This window comes from Ruditapes philippinarum, unplaced genomic scaffold (assembly GCF_026571515.1).
Source record: "Ruditapes philippinarum isolate M1 unplaced genomic scaffold, ASM2657151v2 ctg1439_1_1_1_1, whole genome shotgun sequence".
NCBI classification, from domain to species: domain Eukaryota; kingdom Metazoa; phylum Mollusca; class Bivalvia; order Venerida; family Veneridae; genus Ruditapes; species Ruditapes philippinarum.
Genome location: NW_026862107.1, coordinates 177085 through 194082, shown reverse-complemented (window position 1 = coordinate 194082; position 16998 = coordinate 177085). Strand labels below are relative to the sequence as shown.

Sequence of the window (16998 nt, the reverse complement as noted above, 5' to 3'; positions counted from 1 at the left end):
CAGATAGTGAAGGATGATATAAAGTCTGGAAGTAAACTGGAATGTTTTCATGCCAGACTTTGCTGACAAACAGATGGAAGACGCCTTCAAGTTAAACAAAACGAGCAAAAAAAGTGTAAATTATCCCTTGCGAAAATTTGCCAGAGAAATGTCCCTATCACAGCATTTCGCTTTAAAAAATGTCGGTGTTTTTATTGTAAAATTTCAAAATAGTTTTGTGTTTTTTTTATTGCAAAGGCGAATGCATTCTTAAATAACCTGGCTAAAATTATATATATATATAACCGGACCTGTCGAATAAGGCCAATATTTGAGAAATAAAAAACATCGTCGCTGTAGAAAAGCTGATTCTTAAACTAGGGAACTTTGATAAAATACTAGATTCTTATTGAGAATTATAATAAGAAGCATTCTTGATTTGTTCTCAATGTTGTCTTCATGCCCAGGTGGTTCTTCAATACAGTTTTTACCAAAGTTGGCCATTTTTATACGATGTTACCACACGACCATTGCTAGAATGGGGTTTTGAAATCAAAATACTAATTTTGATACACTTTGTTCGACTACACAAGTGCATGCTGGTACGGCTAATGATTGTGATAAAGGCATGTCATAACTAGAAACATCCCCTATACCGCTTACCTGAATTCAACACAGCCGCCCTCAGCTGGCGCCTTCCAGTTGACTCTAACCTCGTCTTTTCTATCCATGTAAATATGTGTAATCACAGAAGTCCCACAACCCTTTGCTTCCTCAAGATGATCTGTTGGTACCTGGAAATGACAGAATCAAGGGGGGACATTAATGGTGACCGATGTTTTTAATATCAACTCCTTCTGCGCATGCGTTACATTTGGTATTTCCTTCTCTATGTCTGCTACAGAAACGCTGTACTAGTTTTATATCATCCATAACTGAAGATTTCATATTTAGAGGACGCAACGATTACGTGAACATTGATAATTGAAAATGTAATTTTATATGAACTAATAAAATCAAATTTTCGCACATTAAAATTTACTGTTTTTGTATGTTTTCAACTACAGTAGAACTTCTATGAGTCGAACTCCGATTAGTCGATTTTCTCGATGTGTCGAAGTACTTGAACGATATCGGTCTGAAATTGTTAGTTAACTGTGACATCATTTTTTGAGGCATACATATAAACAACCTGCATTAGTCTGGCATTTACGGAAATGCATTTTCTATGTAATAATGTCAAACATTTGCAATTTGCATTAGTAAAGAAGAGTTTTATGAGTATTTAAAATGCGGTCATTAACGCTGTGTGACGGAATGACGTCTTGACCTTTAAGATAATTCAGAGCAGCTTTCAAGATTCAATTAGGGTCGGTGTGACCCTGTATATCTTAAATATATGTTACAATAACAATAAATGTCAAACGTACTCATTAATCTACATAATTTACACAAATTCTTTACAGTTGACACAAATTCATTTAAGCACAAATACTGAATTACTGTAACACAGAATCGCCAATAGGGTTCAAAAAGGGGAGATAACTCTTAAGATGAATTTTCATTTTACGCATGCCAGAAAATAACCTTTGAAATTTAAAAATACATGCCACTGAATAAATTTGAGAATGTATTGTGTATACATTACGTCAGTCCAAAAGACAGTGATATTTTTTATAGTATTGTACTTTCACTATCATAGAAGTTATGAATTATTCAAAACACGCAACTCTCACATAGACTGTGTAAATTAAATAAATCGTATTAATAATATCTGTCATATTTTGCGGTTCGGATCGGAATATCCGTCCCGAGGTGACCCGCCCATTGGGCGGTAACGAGGCTTGCCGAGTTACCGCCCATGGGCGGGTGACCGAGGGACGGATATTCCGATCCGGACCGCAAACATATGTCAGATATTTTTTCTTGCATATTCTACCATATTCCATTATACTTTAAATTCTTTATCTTTATTTTCAATGAAAATTTATATCATTACAACCATAACTACTTTCTTACAACGGCGTATGAATTACAACTTCATTCATAACGGTAAAATGACGTCATCCTAATCGTGCCATTGTACAGCACGCGACTCATCTGGAACCCCCCATGCCAGATGAAATATCCGGCATGGGTAAAACTCACGGAAACGCCAGTCTGATATGCAAGAATAATAATGTCTGTCATATTTTGCGGTTCGGATCGGGATATCCGTCCCGAGGTGATCCGCCCATTGGGCGGTAACGAGGCTTGCCGAGTTACCGCCCATGGGCGGGTGACCGAGGGATGGATATTCCGATCCGAACCGCAAACATATGTCAGATATTTTTTCTTGCATATTCTACCATATTCCATTATATTTTAAATTCTTTATCATTATTTTCAATGAAAATTTATATCATTACAACCGTAACTACTTTCATTCAACAGCGTATGAATTACAAAATCATTCATAACGGTAAAATGAGGTCATCTTTATCGTGCCATTGTACAGCACGCGACTCATCTGGAACCCCCCATGCCAGATGAAATTTCCGGCATGGGTAAAACTAACGGAAACGCCAGTCTGATATGCAAGAAAGCATTCCTCTTGGAGTGACAGTACAGAACTTTCATCCAAGACAAGTGATTATCTTATCAAGGGTAAACATTTCGTTCTATCACCCTCATTTGGTTTTGATATTTATGTTATTATTAATCAATCAGTTTTTAATAAGCGCCTAAAACGTCTGAGCAAGGGCGGTAATCAATGCAGATTGGAATAACTAAAACCCGGTACCCGGTATTCGCGTAAGGGTGCTTTGGTATTTGCCAGCTGACCGAAACGTGATAATACCATGTGACATTATATTACACCACTATCGATTTGTGGAAGATCATACAATCATCGTTCTCCCTAACAAATTAGCTTCCTCATGTTCAAAAAGGTCAATATTTACCAGTTTGACAAAAACTCAATTGCTATGAAGTCGACAGTCTTATAGCTCTGCCAAGTAACTTCAATATCCGCAACATGTTTTTATATGAACTTTAAGGCGAAGATACGAGTTTTTTTCCATTTTACTTATTTAAGAGACCATAGATTTAAATATATTTCAGTTAACGATTTTAACATTTCTATTTCAAACTATGTGAAATAAAGCGTCTAAATGTATCGAAATGTTAAATTGTTTCCGAATGTAAAAGTATAAAAAAGGTTCGTTTGTTAGGAATAAATTATGCGCATGCATAATGAGCACGTTAAAGTAAATTGTTGCGGTTATAAATTTTAAATCTTTCACATAAATGTCTACTGTGAAGTTATTTACAATTATTTACATAGACGATTCAATGTTTAATCTTTAATTCAACAACATTTTGATATTTGCTCAGTAATTTATGATGTAATAGAAACGATGTTTTTTTTACAATATTTTAGATGTTTAGAATGACTGATTGATTGTAAATGTAACTCATATCATGTTTATGTTGAGATATTTTTTGTTATTTAACATATTGTTAACATGTTACGGGTCTTAGCGTTCAAGTGGCTGTTCAAGGATGTAATGCATAAAAAGGTGGCAAATGTTTGCAGGTGGTCGAACCTGCACGTGCTATATATACAGCCAGTGTTTTAAGGAATGCATATATTAATTGTTTAACATAGTTCCGATTTAATAAATCGTTTATGCTCTACCGCCATATGCTGTTGGGACGCGCTTCTAGCCAGAGATCTATTTCTTCATTGTCAATAAAACATTAAGAATAACGAATTTAAATAAACGCATCTCTGAGCTGTAAACGATATAGAACGTACATTTCAAATGTTCAATCTGTATTAGAAACGAAGCAGAGTTAGGTGTGATGGAATTAAAGACTCAGAGCCAGTATGGTCCTTAACATCAATGACTCTCCAAACATCACTAACTAACTTATGATTGTTGTTCATGTTGAAATTTGTCATAAATGGCGATTGTTGCGGCTTGTGCCCAAAAGCCTTTTTGGCGTTATTTAGGGTATGCTGCAGGACCACCGATTTTCTACAATCAAGCCAGAACATATATCATTTGAATGTATTACTAGTTTTCAGACAACTTTAAAGACTTTTTGCACATTATATCGGGCATGGTGCAGGACCAACTATTTTTTTTAAGTAAGGAAAAACATAAATCATTTGAAAGTATTGCTAGTTGTTAGACAGTGATAGTCATTGTTTGTATCTATCTTCATGTATTTATCTGTACTTACGAAAAATTTGCCGGCAGATTTCGTCTCCTCTACATCACCTTCCGGTACAGCCACGAGCATGATACCGAGTATTTTATCCTGGATCTTGTGGGTGTCTGTGTTCTTCACAACAACTGAAATAGAAAGGGAGACAAAATAGCTACAGGGTTTTGATTCAATTATGTTAACATTTTCTTATGTCTTTGTTCCCTTTGTCGTTTTCATTAGTGGGTATTATGCTAATGATAAGGTCACGCCAATACTGTTATAACGATATGAAGATTTTTCAGTTGTAAAACCGAAGACAAACTTCAGAATCTGGTCATTGCTTTCTTTTAATGCACAAGCGGACTCCAAAGGAAAATCACTTACTTTCGTTCTAGAATGTTAGCTCCCTTATTTGTTATACTTGCTTGCTAAGAGTCCAAATTGTCGAGGGGTAAGGAATTCAACTTAAATAGACCTTAGCCAAGTGGCAAGGGAGTTTCGTCAACAAGACGTTTTAGTTTAACATTGATGTTGGGATTTTTAGTACAGAACCTGGCATGACATTTTCTGTTTTTATGTAGAGTTAGAAAAACATGTACTCATCTATATAAATCAAACGGATGAAGCTACATGTGCTTAAGAATTAAGTTTTCTTTTCAGTAAGGATGACATCGTTCCGAGCTTTTAAAGTGCCGCTCTGCAAGCTAATGTTTGGTCAATACAAGTACATGTACAATTAAAATACCACACTATAGTCTTCATATTTCTTAAAATATCCCTCTATTCAATTGTGAACGCCTGTTTACATCAATCTAGGACATATTTTTGCAGATGTATTTGTTTTGTAAATAAAAACTAAAAGGAAATGTGACTCTTTTAGACGCAGTTCAAATACAATTGTTCCAGTTACGCCTTTATATCAACCGTTTCTGTGAAACGATCTAAAAGCTCGTAATCATATGAACATTGCCTCTATTACGGGCTGTTCGGTGCAGCGTTTAGATAAATTGTGCCTTGATTCGTAAAGAACCGCGTATTTGTACAAACTTACTTCTGATTCACACACGCCCTTTTAAATCTAATGTACCCCCTTTCAATTACGTTTGAAAACCATTCTTACAAACTGCAAATTATGTTATTTGAATTTTGACATTCTTTCGTTAATTTTCAGTATACAAAGATAAACTTATGTTTTTTTCGGTACTTATTTTCTACAGTATTCTTATTGTGTCGAGGTCTACTTTATTTGCTCAAAGCACACAGTTACGTAAAAAACAAGTATGTGATTTTAATAGAATGGTATGTACAGTTATTATTGTCTGTTGTGAGGTAAATCAAGGTCTAAAAGAGAGATATTAACTTGTATTATGTGAGATGATCAGCAGGTTTTACCACACTACATGAATAACAAAAAACTCTATACATTCTGCCATTATTCTAATTGCATCGTCACTGTCATGGACGTTTGTAAAGATTTCAAAGGGTAGTTACGTACTATACAGTTCTTAAGGGTATCTGCGTACTACTTAAAGCATTGTTGTAATATTTCTTTTTTTACCATTTACGTCCGAAATGAAAAGTTTGCATTGTGTATTATTATGCCTCTCAAGTGAATGCATGAGAGTCTAAATTGATACAAACGAGTTTACCAAACGGTGACTTTAAAGTCATAAACGCAAACACAGACTTGAAATAAGTTTCAAAGAATTTGCTTTGCACGTTTATTAAATGAATCAACCACCCACATTAAAAAACAGTTTTTCTTAAAATTTAACAAGCGTCTGTTTGAAAAGAAAATTGATGAGAATAACATTACATAAAGTAACAGATAGTTAGAATTAATGAATGTAGTTTTTTGTTAATTTTTCTTAAATTAATCATAAATAAACAATTTTTGTACAAATACAGTTAATTTCACTTTGAAGTTAGCGCAATATAGAGTGACTGACATTTTCTATTCGTCTGTTGATTTCCCTTGAAGATGTTTTGTTTAATTGGCATAGACTCCTATCATTCCAGCCCGTGCAATATTTCATTTCTCCGTTAGAAGTTTTGCAAATAATTCTATGTTATATCTTTCTTAGATATTTATTTAGAAAATAATTCAATTCTTAACACGCCCCAATCCAACTAAATCAGTACGCGTTGTACAGATGTCACCAAATAACCCGTTCCATAACCGTATAATAATTGATTTAGCCTAGTTGGATAAGTGGACAACAAAAAGTCAATAAGCCATTATGCATATCAAATGTTCCATTCCAAAAGATATATATCGGTATTTAGATTTTACGGCGATCCAAGTATAAAAGAAGTGATAAAATCGCCTCAACAGAAGTTGTCTTTAAAAGTCCTAATAAATGTTCCGCTTTAACTGTAAGAACTGTTGTTGTACAAAATCAAAACAATCTAATTAACATAGAAAGGAAAGAATGAAGCATTCTGGTTAGTTTTTTTCATTTAAGTGGATTTTAATATGCCAATTCAAAAGTATAGAAGAACAACTTCTTCTCGACGCCACACATCCATTGTACACATATACTTTAAATTATTGAATGGGCGCATTGTTCCTTCAAGATGGCCATATTGTTAATGCCATTGAAAATATATGCATTTATAATAGAAGATTTATTATCAATATGAGGATTTTAATATTTAACTAGAGTTCACAACAACAGCGTCGGCCATCTCATTAACTGTAAATAAATATGACTTCGAACCCAGCAGAACGAAATAGATTTATCAGATAGCATATGACATATCAGTATTATGCTTTGAATAAGTGCGTTTGTGGATTTTAAAGAGCTGGTAATGTATTTTCGAAATCTGACATCACATTTTCAGACGCCTTACCTAACTGATCTATCACGTGTCTATCATTCATCCCAGAACAAATCGTACTCATTGACCTATGTCACTTGGCGGGAAATTAACACACCATTTCATTTCAGCTAATGATAGATTCATTACACTTATAACATATGTTTTAACAGTTAAAACATTGTTCTCTTATCTCTGACAATAATCTCAAATCGAGGCTTTAATTACCTACCAGTAGACATGCATCTTATGTATTGAAGATAAAAGCACATATAAAAGTACTACTTAAGGAACGCCAGAGCCGGTTTTTTGGTCTATTTTAGAATCATCAGGTAATGTACTTGTATTGAACACTTGATGTTTTGGAGATTTCGATCTACAAGGCAAAGATTCTTTGGTTGAGATATTTGATAAGCAATGTTTGACGATATATCTGAGAACGCGATCATTAGTTATTCTTTCATGTAAAAGGGGGCATAGGTGTTTGTGTCCGTAATTAGTTTTGTCTTTAAGAAATGCTTCTTATATGCAACCTATCTTCTTTATGTTTACGGGCTCCTCAATTCACCGTTTCCTAGAAATTCCCGCGTAAATCAACCGTAATGGATTCGAACTACATCGAGTAATCCGGGCCAATTGCGTGATAAGAAAATGTATAGATCATTTACGATAACGTATCAGAGTGTTAAATTTCTAACACATTGTACAGTGTTGACAAATTAAAATATTTATTAGAAACTTATTTTCAAAAATTTCATTCGGACGAAATTCTGATGTATTTTTATACAAATTTTACTTATAGAACGACACGACCTGCGACAGAACACTGCAATGCACGGTACTGCGCTGTACAGCACGAAAAGGAACAACACAGAACTGAAAAGTAGGAACAGTACTAAGATTGACATGTTTTTAAAAAGGTAATTTGTTTTATTTGATACAATTAAGAAGATGAGTCCTAAACACTGACAAGAAGGCAAAAAGTACATAATGATTCTGTGATAACGCCACAATGTGTACTCAAAGTTCTATAACTTCTTGACTGAAAGAAATTTTTACAATTAAAATACCTGGCAATAATGTGGTCATAACGATATTTATAGAACCACTAGATCTATTTTAATATTACGCTGCAGAAATATCTAACAAATCTAAATTAAATTATCCAAACAGATTCGCTGATTATAATTTTTATTACATGAATCTTTTTTCTTTCTTAAGTAAAAATAACCCTTCCAAACTATGATAATGATGTTTAAAAAGAAATCAGACAGCGTTCGTATGGCTTGTAATTTGTTTAAATAGAGTCTCGCTGCGTGAAGGTGATACATAAATGATATCAGATCGTATCTTAATTTTGTTAGCCCAAAATCAAAATTGACAGAGAGCGTTTAAGATGAAAATGAATGTTAAGGCCCCGTGATTATATCGCCGATCTATTTCACTTAAATGAGATATAAAACATCTAGGAAACCTGATATGATCTCGGTCTATGATAAGTTTAAATGGCGACATAAGACTTCCGTAGGTTAACCCGAATAGCGAGGTCTTAATACTTTTTTTAACGAAAGAAAAACACATGCTCTTGCCGCATAATAAATGCTTTGGGGGATTGTTTTTATATCTCCTTTAAAATACTTGTTTCTAATTAGATCTATTATGATATCCATATATAAGTTCATTATAGGTTTTATATTATTATTTGTACATGGTCTCGTGAAAAAACACTGTTTGAGGACCTCTGTAAAGGAAGTCTTATTTTTTTTTAATATTAAAGATAAGAATAAAAAAAAACATATATATGTATGTAGTCTTAACAATGGCACGTTTTGTAACGCTTTTTTCATATCATTTTTTTTAAATTGAAGTATTTAAGCACTCCGAACGCAAATTCAAAAGAAGAATTCCTTAACTATGCAAGGGTTGTCAAAACAGTTTCATCCAGTTGTACAGAGTTTATGCACTTTGTTAAACTGTTTTGAGTGGATTATCGTGATGAAAAGAACGCACGAGCGTGCATAGTTTTGTTGGGAAAAAAGGCGTATTGCGGTTTAATGAGATGTTGCGCGGCATACTTGTGGTTAATACTACTGAATTGTGTGTCTATATTTTATTGACGGTTTAGCATTATCACGCCAATAAAGAACTTAATATTGTCTTCTGAAATTTGTCATTTAAAAATTGATTATTTTCTGATAAAAATGGAAATATATTTAACATGTTTTCTGCACAGTTTGGTAATGCTTGAGAACCCTGAGAAATTCTTAGTTTGTGGCAAGTTTTGACAGTTAATTATTGTATAGAAATTTATCAAAGAAAATTTTGTAAATGATAATACATGTAGGGCTATCAATAGTGCTAAAATAAATGTAATACTATAGATACATAATTATAGGCAATTAAAAAGTTAACAACTGCAGAAACTGAATCATTGCTTCTCCCTCCGGCATGCATCCCCTTTTCTCACACGTCCACCCCCTATTTCTCCCCCATGTACCCCTCTTCTCCCCATTCCCACCCCCCCATTCTCCCACATTCATTCCCTCTTCTCCCGCATTCACTCCATATACCCTCTTCTAGCCCCAACCATACCTTCTCCTCCGCTATACGTCAACTCAATTCCTTTCCCTCTCCTCCCCCAACCATCCCCTCTCCTCCTCCATCCATCCCCTTTACTCCCCATACATCCTATCTCCTCCCCCAACCATCTAATCTCATCCCCTATCCGCAACTTCCCTCCCTTCCCAGACTCAATTCTTACATGAGTATGATAAAATATCAATTAACTAATTAATTATCTACTAAATATATGACGTACGTAAATTACATATTTTATTTTTTATTGCACACACAACTATTCCTGCACTTTGGTAAGCACTGAAATCCCTTAATAAATTTGATATTTTATTCAAAACTTTCTATTTCTGATACAAACCGATCAAACTTTAAAGGAAAATTAAATGAACAGCAATAAAATTAAAATTTCAATTGAACCGACAGTTGTCGAATACTTGAAATAACATACGTTTGAAACAATTTTATTTTCACATCAATTGATCAAACCTCACAATTCAAATGCCATTTCTCAATAAATAAACATTAAATTTTATGCAAAACAAATCGTATTACATCAATTAAAAGGTAAATATGCACAATTTTATAATTAATTTTAAGAGCTGATTAAAATGGAAATTATTAGAGTCTGTATATTTTAATTACCTCATTTAAACATATAGTCTACAAAGCATCATCAGAAATAACTTCTTACTTAATGGTAAGGCCAAACATATGAATGTTACTTGTTTCCGGTAAAGCTAAGAAGTCTTGTTCCTATTCCAATCTTTCCCGCCAATATGAAAAGGAGGCTCGCTTTACAAGACTTTCAATCAATGCAATATTTCTATTATATCAAAATGAAATATTGGCTTTATCTCATCAATTTAATTTCGTGTTCTATAGGCTAATAATGCCGTAAAGTTCGGCAGAAACAAAATCAAAAGGAGCGTTCGGAAACCGACAGCAGACAGGAAAACTTTTTGGCCTAACCAGAAACAGACTCTGCTACTTCGTAAAACACTTGTTCACTAATGAATTACTTTAAGAGTCAATTAACATGCATCTTAGCATAGCAGATATCATGTCGAACATTAAAACAAGTAATGAGAAATATAAAAGACATGAAAACTTAACAGAACTCATCCGAAACAAGTGCAAAGTAGCATGCGAAGAGACGAGCGTATAAGAGGGTAATTTAAAGAAAGCAAGAATCTGCTTTTTCAAGCAATTAAAGCTGATACATACAATACGAAATATTCCTGGTAATATTTGAGAGTATAAGTTCTTTATTTCGTTTAGTAATTATTTATAGGTAGCTGGAATGTTGAAAAATAGAAATATGCAGTAGGCTTCACTGTGCACAGGTGTACCTTTCCTTTCCAAGAAAAAAGCTAACAAATGCTCAAGAATGAATGTTTCACTAATTATATCAATTTTATTATCTCATTTATTCGTACACAGCATGTTGGCATTGTCACGGTATTTAAAATTTGTCTTGTAGCTTTTATCAATGAATTTAGCAAGAAAACAAAATATCAAATGACATTAATGGCAGTTTTCTGGCTCGAGTTATGAAAATTGGGTTCTTTTTCAGCGACGGGGCGCATTTAAATCTTGAAATCCTGCCGCGCCTCGTGAAAGAAAAGTTGGTATGACAAATGACCGGTGCAATGTACACTTAGTCTGCACGCATATACATAAAACAGTTTTCAATGTTATTAAAGTATTAAATTTCATCAAATACATAACTTGAGGTGTGAAATGAAAAAGGTTTGTACTTAAAACTTGTTTTACCCATAATTCATCGGTAACTACGGAAAAGTTTGTCCCCCTCTTCTGTAATACGGTTTTATAAAAGCAGATTCTGATATATATACTATAACCACCTTTTAACATGTGTCCCGTAATGCTTCAAAATTATTTAAAGAAGATGTAAATATAAAAAAAAATTCTTATTTCTACTTCAGAAATCGATAATTTATAAAATGATATGAAATAAGATCCCAATCATGTCAGGAATACTAATTCATTCGGATGCATTTTTTCCCATTTCTTAACCAATTTGTAGAAACACGACTTACTTTTGCATATAAATGATACTTTTAAAATGTGGTTTTCCAAATGTAACATTTTTTCAGTAGTATTTCGTAACCTTTTATAGATATAATTACATTACATTCATGGTAACTAGGACTTATGTTGAAAAAAATCATTTTTCAATTTAAATTTTCTTTCAATCTGTAAATATTTTTTAAATCCCCATCTGACACTTTCACGGTAAATCAGCGTTTAATAGAGTCCCAACTGTGTTCATGCATGGCGCAAATCGAGTGTTTCTACAGGATCTACTTTTCCACAATACGTGTCTGTCGCAACAGTGACAAGTCGCCGGATGAGATGTATTCCTCCGCGCGCAATGATGCTGGGACCATTTAACTGCTGTGTAATACGATGATGAAGCGGTTAAAAAAGACAAGCTTGCAAATGTCAAATGCAAAAAGGACGGGGAGAAGGCTACGCATCATGAAAGCAATTTGATAACTAAATTGAAAAATATATAAGTTGATGTCGAAGCAGATGGATGATGAAGAGGATATACACTAGAAATATATATCCTACTTAACGAATAATATACCCTAGTCAGCAATCTTCTTTGAAGATAATAAGATATATAAAAACAACTGTAATCAACCCATGCAAAAACACAATAACAGAAACTATATTGCGCTTCGGTATCTATTTAGTTTTTTTATGACTTACGAAACGGTTTGCTAATCAGTTGCTAATTACATTTTCAATTAACCGTTGAATGTGTATCCTTCTGTTTTATGACAGTGTCTTCTCTCACAAGTTCTGACTAAATGTCATCACCCCACATCGTTAATGGTGCGGAATACTTCGGTTTTTATCGATCAATGACTCCGCATCCGATCAGGTTTCTATAAGAGCCCACGTGAGGCGTGAAATTAGACGCGGTTTTTAATTGTTAAAACACAAAACGATGCGTTTCACAAGAAAAACAAACGTTTCTCCAACCAGGCATTGATTGATGCCTTGAAAAAGGAGAAAAAAATCGGATCGTGTTCACCCAAAAACAATGTCTTTGATGAAAGACTCGATTCGGGGTGAAAGGGGAGCGAACTGCGGGAAACATCATTTTTGCAGATGACAAATACGTGCAAATCATATTTGATTGCTTTTTCGTCCTTTTCCCTTTTAACAGAACACTAGTGTATTACAGACGAATAGAACAAACATCAATAATAAAACCGGAAACGAGTGAAAAAAACAACAACAACAAACTGATAACGAACTTAAGGTCAAAGTCAAACTTGTTTCAATTTCTGCATGTCTTGCAAAATAGTAAAATAATGAGGAAAAAAGAATCGTACACGATATGTATGAATCGGTGTGTGAATTTTTCGCATTACTGGCAGTTCTGTAGACATCATTCGTTTCGATTTAATCGATCAAACAGCAATTCCTTTATGACAACAAGTTATATAACAAATTGTGCAAAAGATATGCATCAAATATGATTAATATTTCTTTCTCTGATTTATTTTATATGTATTTACTTCATACAAAATGGGATGTAGTGATTTTTTTGCAATTCGAGCTATATCGTAAAGAAATGCAAAATAAGTAGTATTTATATAATATGATGTATATTTATATAATTAATAGGGGGTATATAAATGCATTACAATCTCTTTGAAGTGGAGATATTTACAGATGTGGATGTTTGCACATATTAATCAAGAAAGTACTTGGAGAGTTAAATGGTGTTTTGTCAAACATTCAGGGGTAGATTACGTATAAATTCAAGCCCTATCTTTAGTATGACTCAGTCGTATAAAAAATATGAAAGATTGTATTTTGGTAACGAGCACCATAGATACAAAGGTACGCTTTAAAAACAAAGTCTTTTTTTCTTTCTTTAAATTAGCGATCTATTGCAAAGATGTGTTATTAAAGGAACTCTACCACAGTTTTTTTACATGATTGAAATATTAAAATGTTTTTCAAGAGATTTATATACTAGTAGATGTAGCTCATGACCAATAACTTGTGTGCAAATTTTCAGATCATTCCTTCGCTCCGTTTTTCCAGAATCATCATTTCTATTGTGCAAAATGACACAAAAATGTAAACCGTTGCAACGTTTTTCACTAAAATTGAGCTAAGAATCACACAAAAAAAAAAATTTTTGTTTTAATTCTGGACATATTTCTTTATTATCATTTTCATTTGCAGCTGTTTTTTCAGTTCAAGTGCCTCAGTTATTTAATGTTAGAATTTCAAATATATGTTGGAATCTAACTCTATCGTATTTAGATTGACATATCATTCCGCAAGTATGATTGTGTGTCGTCTGCTACGACAATTCAACGGTTTGCGCGCTCATTGGACTATTTGGAAAGTATTACATTTCCTTCGATAGTATGTATATCAAAATAGTTACTTATCTTACACTATACAAGGAGTACTACATTACCATACACTACACATTATATACAGTTTATATTGTAATCTTTTCAAATACAAAAAGCATAACAACTGAATTAAAACTATATAAAAGTACCCTGATATCAAAATACATAATGCTGTGGTGTTGCATATATCAAATAAACATAAATATATAGTTTCATAATGTAAATACATATGTATTTCAAAGATTTGAATAAATTGACGTTAACACTGCAGTGAGTTGTGTGAAGGAAATTAAAAAAATAAACGAAATATACATGTTTGCGTTTGTATGTTTTGGGTCAACAATGAAAAAGTCCCAGTCTAAAGATAAGTACTCACACGCAAGCACCAGTCTGACAATTTAAAGTGCACGCACGAAAAATGTCATTGCAGAAAAAACGAGACTTAAGTATTATACTGATAAAAGTGCACGCACGAAAAAATCGTGAATTCGGCAGACGAGACATTTTATAAATGATCAAACTGAGATATCGCTGTAAAAAAACAGAGCTCATTTCTTTGCATGGCGTCTTTACATTGAAATTGTAACTTTTTCAATAACCACATTCTGCCATATTTAATAATCAAATAATTATTTAAAATATAACATTCCGAAATGTAATGAATATCTAACTCCTCATTTATTCATATAGGAGATGAATATGGCATATGCAATGAAGAGAGATAATGTTTCAATTGAGATAGTGATACAAATCTAACCATGTATTGACAACAATCTTAAATACAAACTAAAAGTATATGATATATTTATACGTATTTTTGTGCTGTGATTCTGCACGTTTTTGTTATTACCCTAAATTCCAAGTTGGTAGCTTTTTTATGTTTTATGCCGTATTTTCTGTTATCATTATGTATCATTTATATGTATTTTTTTGTTATTATCCGGTATTTTGTGTTATATCCTGTAGTTTGTGTTATTACCCAGTATTTGTGTTATTGTCCTGTAGTTTGTGTTATTATCCCGTAGTTTGTATTATTACCCTGTATTTATTCTCCTGAAGTTTTGTGTTATTATCTTATTTTGGGTTATTATCCTGTAGTTTATGTTATTATCTTGTATTTGTGTTATTATCGTGTAGTTTGTATTATCATCCTATATTGTTGTTATTATTCTGTAGTTTGTGTTACTATCCTGTAGTTTGTGTTCCTTTTCTGTACGTTTTGTTATTGCCCTGTGATTTTTGTCATTATGTAGTTTATGTTATTATCCTGTATTTTTGTTACTATCCTGAAGTTTGTGTTATTACCCTAAAGTTTGTGTTTTTCATGTAGTTTGTGCTATTATTCTGTATTTTGTGTAATTTTTACGTATGTTGTGTCATGTAAGACAATTCGAAGAAAACGTTAGACAATGACGTGCTATTTTATCTATTACCAATTTGATTGAGTACGTGTATACGTAAAAGAGCACAAGCATGCGCTGATGAAAAAAAGTGATTTCTTGATGTGAAAATGATTCGATTTACTAGTAGTATATCCATAGCACATGGCATTTCACTCAAAGATTAACAATTTTAACTATATTGTATTACATTATTGACGAGTCATTCTTTCGTAATATCTAAAGAAAGATGAGACTTAAATACAATTGATGCTTATATTTTCATTTGAATTTCTATTTTACCGTCATCTGTACTTGAAAAGATAAAAAAAAATAAAACTACAGATTATACAGTTCGATACCATTCACGGTAGGGTCACGATATTGAATAGAGGGTGGATTCGAAATCGAGTTAAATTAAACTGTCTATATAAGGAAAATAATTATTTGAGTAAATACGACGCATTCAAATACTACCCGAAATACTTTTACATAGTTCATAAATTTTACAATTAAGAAAAACTTTGCCCTGTATAATTAGGGTTGGTTTTTTTCTTGTTCAACATTTTCAAATAAGGAATGTTATTTTAAGTTGTAGGTAATACTTGTGAAATTCGTAGTATTTTCTAAAGTGCACGTGGGAATGTTTTCGTCACCAAATATCTAATATAGTAATAGTAGCATTTTTGTTACTTAAAAATGTATTTGCAAAGAAATACGAAAATCGTACGTGCAGTATACGAAAATGACCGATGATTGTCGATTACGCTTCGGTGGAGTTAGAGTCCAACTGCCACATTATAATAGGAGAATTGTTCCCAAGTAAATTAGCCGTGGCGATAGACAAGATTTAAAAAATTATGGCATTTTATTATAACATTAAATGCTCCGAAGGTATTCTTATTGAAACGCGAAGATAATAAATGACGGCACGGAATTGCTAGATAAAAACCGTGTCCAATTATGACACACCTGTCCTAGCTTTGAGGGGGTTTAACATTCACAATTATAATACTTTTTTGCTTGATGTTTTTTTTAACGGTCTGGGTTATTAAGTATAAATATTCTTCATAAAATTTACTTGTCAGTAGTTTTCATAGATCTTGACATAAGAATATCATACATGTCAAAGGCGGTTTATGATGACACTATGCAATTAGGTATCATTTGGTATAAACGGTCCATGGTTGTACTTTTCTACAAACACATAAAAGAAGTACAGAATAATGAGTGTAATCAAAGCATGCACAGATATTCAGGACTCCATTGTTAAATTGGTGAAAAACAGATCTCTTGCTGATCCTGGCGGTGGTTTTGGCACTTACATGTGGTTGCAGCACAGTTTTTCATTTAAGGGCAAAGCAAAGCCTTATATAAACCCATTGTGGTGATAAAAAACTGTTTGAAAACCAATGAAATACTGATGACCAAGTGACCAGTATCAATGCTGGATATTTATATAACTTTTCTTTATTTAATATGAATATCTATTAAAGTTTTTAAAGATTTTGTTGTTTTTATGCCGATGAATTTAGTGTTCATATAAATAAAATTCTTCTAAATCGTTTAATTTTTCTACAAATTTAGACCCAATTTTCATGTTTCCTGAATCATTAACAAATAACTCCTGA

General features: G+C 32.8%; 1 protein-coding gene across 1 annotated transcript in view; it reads right to left on the bottom strand.

The window, feature by feature from the left end:
- The window catches only part of LOC132717957 (spondin-1-like), a 72805-nt gene that overhangs the window by 29785 nt on the left and 26022 nt on the right, over nt 1–16998 (bottom strand). Inside the window, exons 2-3 of the mRNA XM_060701553.1 lie at nt 4210–4322; nt 643–773 (exon numbers count right to left, since the gene is read on the bottom strand). Coding sequence (XP_060557536.1) covers nt 643–773; nt 4210–4322 — 244 coding nt within the window. The remainder of the gene's footprint in view (nt 1–642; nt 774–4209; nt 4323–16998) is intronic.